The 9,620-nt window shown below is 41.7% G+C and overlaps 1 protein-coding gene across 1 annotated transcript; it reads right to left on the reverse strand.

Annotated features, from left to right (window-relative positions):
• Positions 1-5,315: 5,315 nt before the first annotated feature.
• On the reverse strand, positions 5,316-7,773 carry LOC149261286 (uncharacterized). Its single transcript, XM_089368416.1, has 6 exons — positions 7,453-7,773; positions 6,895-7,290; positions 6,674-6,771; positions 6,469-6,532; positions 5,806-6,345; positions 5,316-5,435 (listed from the first exon to the last, which is right to left on the reverse strand). Exons 1-6 carry the CDS (start codon positions 7,771-7,773, stop codon positions 5,316-5,318), a joined length of 1,539 nt encoding a protein of 512 aa, XP_089224542.1.
• Positions 7,774-9,620: the final 1,847 nt, after the last annotated feature.

The raw sequence follows: 9,620 nt of genomic DNA on the forward strand, positions 1-9,620 counted from the left end.
TCACACACTTGCTACCAACAGGGACATCTTACTTGCCTCTGTGTGCAACCGCGGTCAAAATGATATTGCATGACCCACTGTTGGGACTCCTACACCAAAGGGTCTGAAGTCTAGTTGGGACTTCTTGCCAGGGAGATCCCCTGACATGTTGGTGGGTCTAGCACCGTCAATAGACCCTTATTTGGTTTCCCTTCCGTTGCAAGAGTGATGTTTTCTTCTTCCTTCTCTACCTTTAGTCCCTTGCCACTATTTTTGGTGGTATTTTATATGATGCCAAGCCTTAACTCCTCCTAAGTTAAGTCACTCCATAGGCATTCCCAACAAGTAAGTATGTCTCACCCATAAATCACTTGGACGAATGTAAGCCACTCCTTGGTAAACCCATTTAGTGTTGTGTGCATTATCTCACTATCTAACAGATTCTCTCCAACAGTTGCAAGTTCATCTCTAACACCCTAAATCCTAGAGAGATAGGATGTAATGTCCTCGCCCTTTTGCATATTGACCGTTCTCAGCTTCTCCTTGAGAATCATTTTTCGATTCTCAGACAGATCCTAGTACAACTTCACGATGGAATCCCACATGACCTTCGTTGTCACATTTTCTGCGATAAGTGGAATTATATGATCCCTAACTTTGTTGAGGACTATCCTCTTGCCTTTGGCCATATCCTCCTTGTACTCATGGTACCAGATAGGATTTGTTGACTCAACAACAACTATTATCACAAACTCCTTTAGACTGTGCTCATCCAACAGGAATTGCATCCTAACCTTCGAGATGCCAAAGTTGGATGCTTCATTCAACCTATCCTGATCTCTAAGTCTTGTTGCATCCATCTCTATGAAACTCAAAAATTGGAGAAATAAACTGGGAAATCTCCTTCTCATTCTGGCTAATTATCTACACCTTCTCCCTGTTGCTTGCACTGCTCTTTGGAATGTGTAGATCTGTTCCTAGGTAATTCACACTTGCCTATGGACTCCTTCCCGAACCTCACACTACCTAGTACTTCACTCCTTGGAAACTCTCTCTACCTCTGAATGTCCTTCTTTGGCACTAACATACACACTGCTGACCCTAAAGCACACATTGGCTCAGCTGGCAAGATTGTACTAGCAAATCTCTTCTCCTACTATGGTGTTTGTGATATCTCTCGTTAAATTTTTTTTTTACATTCACCCATACATAAGAAATAACTTTGATTATTTTCTTTTTGATGTCATGACCGTAAAGTTCTTGGAAATAACTATGGTTTGGCTCTCGAAGTTCGAGATCCTTATTGTTATTAGGTATACACATTGCATGAGATATATGAACCATGCTTTACCGTTGGCGCCGGCTGGGTTCTCACGCCATTACATTCCTGGTTGTCAACTCAGGGATTATATGACTTGGTTTGTATTTATTTGGTTTCCACCTGGCACTTGGAGCTGATGTCCGGCCGGGGTCTTCACATGGCCACCATGTGGTCTTTGTTCCCGCGAGCCGAGTTGGTGTGCTCAGCTCACCCCTGTGCAATACTAGTGTCTACCGCCAAAACCTTCCTCGGGGTTTGCTATACCGTAAATCAACGACGAGGAGGAGCTCTACCAGATCTACGGTTCACGTTTGGTCCGATGATAGAGAAAGGGTTTTGGGAAAGGTTTCCTCTGTCATTTAAACTTTCTCGGCTGATCTTTTGGAGAAGCCTCGGCTTCCACAAAACCTCGGCGATCTGAGTTTTCCAACCTTCGGCATCTACCCAGACCACCCTGGCTACCCTGGATTTGTCGTTTACCACTTATCAAGGTAAGTCGACATGTTTATTGCTCTGATAATTAGTTTACTTTCGTTTGTGGAAAACGTTATTAGTTTTTTCCCCGTCTTTTTCCTTACTCTTACGGTGGAACTCTTTGTTATCGCAGGTGCATGTCTATGGCGTCGTGACTTGCTTCCGGGTTGGCAACCAAGCCAAATCTTCCATGTGGACTTCGCCCTCCGGGTAAGAAGTGGTTATCTTCATTGTTTTTAGGGAAGAAAACACAGTGATTTCATATGGGTGGTGGAGCTGCCCCTTTCTCTGGGCAAGCCCACAGGGGGTTCTATTTCTAGTTACGGTGTCGTCGTTTGTTTTATTCTTTTGATAGGGTCTCCGGCCCATTTCGGTGCGTGTAAAATATAAATTTTGTTTCCAGAACAGTTACAAATTTTAAGTGCTGGGCACTAGCACCGGTTATTGACTTTTCTCTTAATGTATTTTTCCATATGGGGCCGAGGGTCAAACCCTTGAGTTTTTCCCCAAACTGCCATCAATATATTACTGTAATTGCAGGACTACTTTCTCATATGCACTCTTTGGACTTGTTTTGTGTATTATTTTCATTACGCCACAAGGAATTGTTTAATATATTTTGTGCTATTATAACCCTGCTCTATTTGGTTTGCTTATTATAACACACTCTGTGCGATGCGAAAGGTTGTTTCCTTCCATCACAGTCTATGCACAGGATTAGGTATTTGGGTTATTTTTTTTAAAGTTGTTACGTGGTTACCCAATAGATAACTAACGATTTCAGGGGATAAATGTTTTGTTTTCTGTTCCTAAAGCTCGGTACCATTTCAAGCCAGATGTCATCCCTCATTTTGTGGCAAGCTTGTCACGACTTCCTGTGTAGCTTGAGCATGTTGTCTCGCTCTTGTTTACTCAGCAGTGGTTTTTCTTCTAACTATGGTTAATCTAAGGTTTGATGTCCTGTTCTTAAAGGTTGATCCGGCCATTTCTTGAAGGAAGAAGCTTCGGTGTTTTCTTGAAAGTTTCTTTTTTTAGCTTGGACTCTTATATGCATAAGGCTAATTTCATTGTAATGACTCTGCTTACAAACCCTGGAAGCTCTCGTGTACAGGTATAATCTAGTCTTGGTTATGGTTTGCAATTATTATATGTATATGTAAGCAGTAAACGAGCATAATTGTTCTGTGCTTACTCGGTTGCTGCTAATTACAATAGTTTATCACATTTATAAATAGAAGAACAGGCTTGATTCCTTTCTCAATGTTATAATGATTACCTAGCGCTCTTAATCTTGATTACCCTACGCTTATATTAAATTCCATCATTCATTTCTTGTTCAGTTCATAATTCTTTCATGTAAATGCTTATAGTCATAACTCTATTCTCTTTTCTTTTCACAATCACAGAATTCTATGCTTTTAAACTGGTAAAATCCAGAACTGTTAATTCGTTAATCAATGCTTACCTGACAGAAAGCAAATCACCTTATTATGCTTGTCCTCCTCCCGTCCTTAGGAGGGTCCTACTCGACCTTCCACCCCCAAGCGCTCCTACAAGTCTTCTTTTGCCTGCAAGACTTCTAGTGTTGCTAGACCTGAGCTATCTGGTCATTACCAGACATAGCAGCTCTAGGAAATTCTTAGTTTCCCAGTTATATGCTATCTGGTCACAACCAGACTTAGCATTCGTTGTCTAGATACAGCTCTCTGAGCCCTGTTATCTGGTCCTTACCAGACTTAGATTTTATTTTGGCCCCTCTTTCACTATCTGATCCTCACTGTCTACAACTCTCTGGCTATACCAGAGTCACGCTATCTAGTCCTTACCAAACGGAGCGGTTCAGGAAGCTTCTGCCTTCCAAACACATGCCATCTGATCTTTACCATACATAGCATTTTCTATTTCCAAAGAGCAACTCTCTTTTTTTCTTTCTGTCATCTGATCTTTACCAGACTTGGCATAACCTTTTTCCCCTTTTCCTATAGGGTCTCAACCGTCTCATGAAGGTAGTTAGGTTTTTCTTTTTCCAACTACCTCAATAGATACTAACAACAATTAATCAACATACTTAATTAAACAGTAGTAGCAACAATTAATTAACATAATTAATTAACAGCAGTAGCAACATAGTTATTTTAATTTTATCAAACATAACCTTAGTCAACAGTTAAATTTTACTACCTTACTTAAAACATTATTGATTTACTAGGGGCATTACATCTCCCCCTCTTGAAGTTCAACATCATCCTGATGTTGTTATTCACCCAGAAACAATTCGGGATAGGCTTCTTTCATGCTCTGCTCATCTTCCCAGGTGGCCTCATCTGGCCCAAAGTGTTGTTATTGCACTTTAACCTGGGTGATGACTCTTTTCCGCAGCTCGACCCTTCTCCGATCTAGTATGTTCACTGGCTCGAACAGGAATTCTCCTTCTGGTTCCACCTGAAACACATAATATTCAGATTAGCAGTTTCTTAATAATCCATCTTTAGTTTATGTTTATCTTACAACATCTTCTTACCTGAATGTCCTACCAACTTATTATGTGTCTAGGGTCATAAACATATTTCTTTAAAACGGACATGTGGAAAACATTATGGACCCAGATGTGGCTAGGTAGGGCTAGCTGATAAGCTACCGGCCCTACTCGTGCTAAGATATGGAAGGGCCCACAAAAGCGGGGGGCAATTTGGCACAACCATTTCATTGTAGAGTACTTCTCCTTGCCCGAATTCTGACATATACATGTTCACCCACTTGGTACTCTCTAAAGGTCCTTTTCCGATCTGAAAAACTTTTTTTCTATCCTGGGCTATTTTTAAATTAGCCCGCACTCTCTTAACCATTGCTTCCATCTCTTTTAACATTTCAAGACCCAGCATGAGTCCGTCTTCTAGTCCACCCCAACTGGATTGCGTGCGTCATTTTCGGCCGTAAAGTACTTCGAATGGACTCATCCGCAAGGATGCATGATATCCATTGTTATATGCAAACTCTACAAGGTGTAAATATTATTCCCATCGAGTGGGTTGTTGCATCACATATGACCTCAGCATGTCCTCCACCACTTGATTCACCCGCTCAGTCTGTCTGTCAGTCTGCAGATGATAAGCGGTGCTAAAATTCAATTGAGTCCCCAGACCTTCAAACAAGGTCTTCCAAAAGGCTGATGTGAATTTAACATCGCGATCAGATATTATAGTTTTTGGCAGCCCATGGAGTTTAAATATGTTCTGCATAAAAACATTTGCAATTTTTGCTGCACGATACGTAGATTGAACTGGTATGAAGTGGGCTGACTTACTGATTTTGCCCACTACAACCATAATAGAGTCATTATTCCTCTTGGACATTGGTAACCTTGTAATAAAGTCCATGGTGATAATCTCCCACTTCCATTCTGGTATAGGTAATGGCTGTAGCAAACTCGCAGGGTGTTGATGTTCAACCTTAACCTGTTGACATTCTAAGCATTGTGCCAGATATTCTATTACATCTCTTTTCATGCCTGGCCAGTGATATTCCTTCCGAAGCGAAGTGATTAACTTTTGATAACTCGGATGTCCTGCATAAGGACTTTTATGATATTCATCCAGAATCTTTTCCTTAATATCGCCCTGATTGGGTACATATATTCTTTTCCGGTAGCATAAAATGCCTGCTGCATTCAATTCATAACCTTGTTGCATTATGTGGATATTTAAGTTCTGCACCAATTGCTTCTTTTGTTGGTATATTTGATCTTGTTCAGCAGCCTCTTTAATTTCTTTGCCAAGGGTAGACTGTCCTTCACTAATGCCAATTTCATAAAGACAATGCACCTTTCGGCTCAGTGCATCTGCCACTCGGTTTTCTTTTCCTTTTAGGTGTTTGATTTCAAAATCAAAACCGCCCAAAAAGTCCACCCACCTATCTTGCCTAGCATTTAAAGTTGGTTGACTAAAGTAGCTAGTTAAGCTATGGTGATTTGTCATCAATAAAAAATTTCTTCCCACCAAATAATGGCGCCACATTTTTAGTGCATGTACTACAGTAGTTAGTTCCAGATCATATGCAGAATACTTTTGCTCATGTTCTTTCAATTTTCTGGATTTGTACGCGATCACTTTCCCTTCCTGCATCAGCACCCCACCTACACCCTCTTTGCTTGCATCTGTGCAGACTACATAATCTTTTTCTGGGTCTGCAATACTCAGCACAGGTGTAGTGGTGAGCAGGTATTTGAGCTGTTCAAAGCTCCGTTGACATTCTGTTGTCCACTTAAATATTTTTCCTTTCTTCTGCAAGGAGGTGATAGGGTATGCAACCCTGGAGAAACCTTCCACGAACCGTCTATAATATCCAGCCAGCCCCATGAAAGACCTGATATCTGCCATGTCTGTTGGTGTTGGCCATTCCATTATGGTTTTGATCTTTTCAAGGTCCACAACAATGCCTTCCTTGGTGATGATATGCCCCAAATACTGGATCTGCTCTTTATAAAAATCGCATTTGCTAAATTTACCATATAGCTGATGTTCCCGTAGTGTCTGTAACACGAGTCTGAGGTGCTCCTCATGCTCTTTAATATTCTGAGAGTATATAAGTATATCATCAATAAAAATTAATACGAATTTGTCCAAGTACTGATGAAATACACTATTCATCAGGCACATAAATGTCGCAGGTGCATTGGTCAACCCGAAAGGCAGTACCACAAACTCGTAATGCCCATAACGGGTTCGAAAGGCTGTTTTGGCTATGTCCTCCTCCTTAATTCTGATTTGATGATAACCAGACCTCAAATCGATCTTTGAAAAGATTGTCGCCCCTTTCACTTGATCAAACAGTTCATCGATGCGGGGTAGTGGATATTTATTTTTAACTGTCAATTTATTCAGCTGTCTATAATCTATGCACATACGGAGGGTTCCGTCCTTTTTTCTAACAAACAGTACAGGGGCTCCCCAAGGGGATATGCTGGGACGGATATACTTCTTGTCTAACAGCTCTTGCAGCTGTATTTTTAATTCTGTTAATTCCGGCACACTCATCCGGTATGGTGCTCGGGACACTGGGGCTGCACCGGGTATCAATTCTATGGTAAAATCTAAATCTCTTTTGGGCGGCAGCCCTAGTACTTCTTCGGGAAATACATCTGTAAATTCTCGCACTATTGGTATGATTCCCATAGCAGCAATTTTATCTTCAGATTTGGCATAACCTACTTGTACTGCATATATTTGACATTTTTTCCTGATGCTTTTAGCTAGCTGTGAGGCAGTAATTGGCCGGATCTGCACTGGTTTCAGGATACCCTGAATTTCCTTTTCATTTCCCAGTTCATCCCGATAAGAAATTGTTTTTGTCTTGCAGTTTATTATAGACCACCGTCTTTCCAGCCAATCCATCTCGATTAGCACATCATACGAACCGAGAGGGAGTACATTCAATTTTGTCATCACTGTCTGACTGGCTATCCTTAATGGGCAGTTGCTGACCTTAGCCAGCACTCGTCTTTTTGCCCCAGTTGCAAGCTGTACTAACCATGGATTCTTAAACTTAATGGATTGCAAACTACAATTTTCCACAACTTTGGGACTAACATAGCTTAAGGTAGCTCCTGGGTCTACTAAAATGGAAACAGTTCGATCAAAAATGTTACCTTCAAATTCTATCATCGTTGGCTGGTAATCAGCTTGACGATCCTTGAGGGCAGCATTTATTCTGGGTATGGACTGAGCCACGTCTCCCATTGTGGAGACTTCATAAACTTGGGACACCTGATCACTTTCCTTTTGGTGAGGGCAATTTTTAATATAGTGTGGCCCGCCACAACCCCAGCACTGCACTAGTGGCCTAGCTGATCCCTCATTATCAGCTCTACCCGGCTGCTCACTGTATTTAGATTCATTAGGTGGCTTTAATCTGAGCTGATTTCTGGACTGGTTTCTATTGTTGGCCCCTTTGGAGAATCCCTTGTTGAAATTGCTGTGAGCTCCCTTAACTCCCACAGTCATTCTGCTGCCTTTTTTATCTGCCCAGCGCTTCCCAGAATTTTCTCCTTTTTGTTTATTCTATTGATAACATATTCTATCTTTCCGTATCGCTTCATCCATGGTCTTCAGATTATCAAATTCGATCCTTTCCCGCATTACCTGGGGTAGGCTGCTAACGAACCGCTGCACTTTTGCCTTTTCCTCCCGAATATACGGTACATAGCGAAGCAAAGATATAAATTTAGTAATGAATTCATCCATGGTCTACTGCCCAAGCCGCAGATCATGAAATTCTCGTGCTTTTTCATCATAGAAACGTTCAGTCAAGTATTTCTCCTTGAAGTATCTTTGAAAAGTTTCCCAAGTTACATCTTGCTCACTCATTCCCCGCACTATCTTGACTTCCTCCCACCATAGAGTGGCTTTTCCTTGCAACTGGAAAATAGCGAGCCGCGCCTTAAGGTTGTGATCATATTCGTAAACTTGGAAATACTTGTTCATATTAATTAACCAGGCTTCTGCTGATTCCTCCGATTCCCCATCAAAATGTGGTGGCTTGATTTTCCGGAACTCACCCTGCAGCTCTATCCGCTGCCTTTTGGAAGTTCGATGTTCGGAAGCATTATCAGATCGCTCTCCCCGAACCTCTTCCCTTCCTTCTGTCTCTTCCTGTTCAGTGTGATAGCCTTGTTCCTCTGATACATGCGTTCGCTCTGGGCTGGGATTCGGTTGACGCTGGTTTTGTTTATCCGACAAACTTTTCAGGATCTTTTCCTGTTCCAAAGTTAATCTGGCGTTATCCTCACGCAGACGGGCCATCTCGTTCTTCAGCTCCTGGACTGTCTCCAATATGGTCAAATTGGTGTTACGAGTCTCTTCCCCCAGTTGCACCCAAATTTCATGATTCCCCTGAGGTTGAGTGATGGTCTCTGGTCTGGCCTCATTTCTGTGTGGAGCACTGTTTGATCTCCTCATGATTTTGCTGTCACCTGCATTTAGCAGTATCCTTAATTTTTTTATTTTTTTTTCAGTTATTCATATTTCATCTTATTGCTATAGTTAATCCCGAGGTCACAGTGTTGTAACGTGGGCTCTGATACCACTTGTGATATCTCTCGTTAAAATTTTTTCTTACATTCATCCATACATAAGAAATAACTTTGATTATTTTCTTTTTGATATCATGACCGTAAAGTTCTTGGCAATAACTATGGTTTGGCTCTCGAAGTTCGAGATCCTTATTGTTATTAAGTATACACATTGCATGAGATATACGAACCATGCTTTACTGTTGGCGCCGGCTGGGTTCTCACGCCATTACATTCCCGGCTGTCAACTCAGGGATTATATGACTTGGTTTGTATTTATTTGGTTTCCACCTGGCACTTAGAGCTGATGTCTGGTCAGGGTCTTCACATGGCCACCATGTGGTCTTTGTTCCTGCGAGCCGAGTTGGTGTGCTCAACTCACCCCTGTGCAGTACTAGTGCCTACCGCCAAAACCTTCCTCGGGGTTTGCTATACCGTAAATCAACGGCGAGGAGGAGCTCTACCAGATCTACGGTTCACGTTTGGTCCGATGATAGAGAAAGGGTTTTGGGAAAGGTTTCCTCTATCATTCAAACTTTCTCGGCTGATCTTTTGGAGAAGCCTCGGCTTCCACAGAACCTCGGCGATTTGAGTTTTCCACCCTTCGGCATCTACCCAGACCACCCTAGCTACCCTGGATTTGCTGTTTACCACTTATCAAGGTAAGTCGACATGTTTATTGCTCTGATAATTAGTTTACTTTCGTTTGTGGAAAATGTTATTAGTTTCTTCCCCATCTTTTTCCTTACTCTTACGGTGGAACTCTTTGTTATCGCAGGT

The sequence above is a fragment of the Pinus tabuliformis genome, chromosome 6 (genome assembly GCF_031772625.1).
Source record: "Pinus tabuliformis cultivar Carrire ecotype Pingquan chromosome 6, CPIR1, whole genome shotgun sequence".
Classification (NCBI taxonomy): domain Eukaryota; kingdom Viridiplantae; phylum Streptophyta; class Pinopsida; order Pinales; family Pinaceae; genus Pinus; species Pinus tabuliformis.

Coding starts and splice junctions, on each gene's coding strand:
- LOC149261286 (XM_089368416.1), bottom strand. CDS start 7,773: ATGACTGTGGGAGTTAAGGGAGCTCACAGCAATTTCAACAAGGGATTC. Junction 6,533..6,673: donor AAGGACGGAACCCTCCGTAT/GTGCATAGATTA, acceptor TCATCAAATCAG/AATTAAGGAGGAGGACATAG. Junction 5,436..5,805: donor ATGATCTGGAACTAACTACT/GTAGTACATGCA, acceptor AATTGAATGCAG/CAGGCATTTTATGCTACCGG.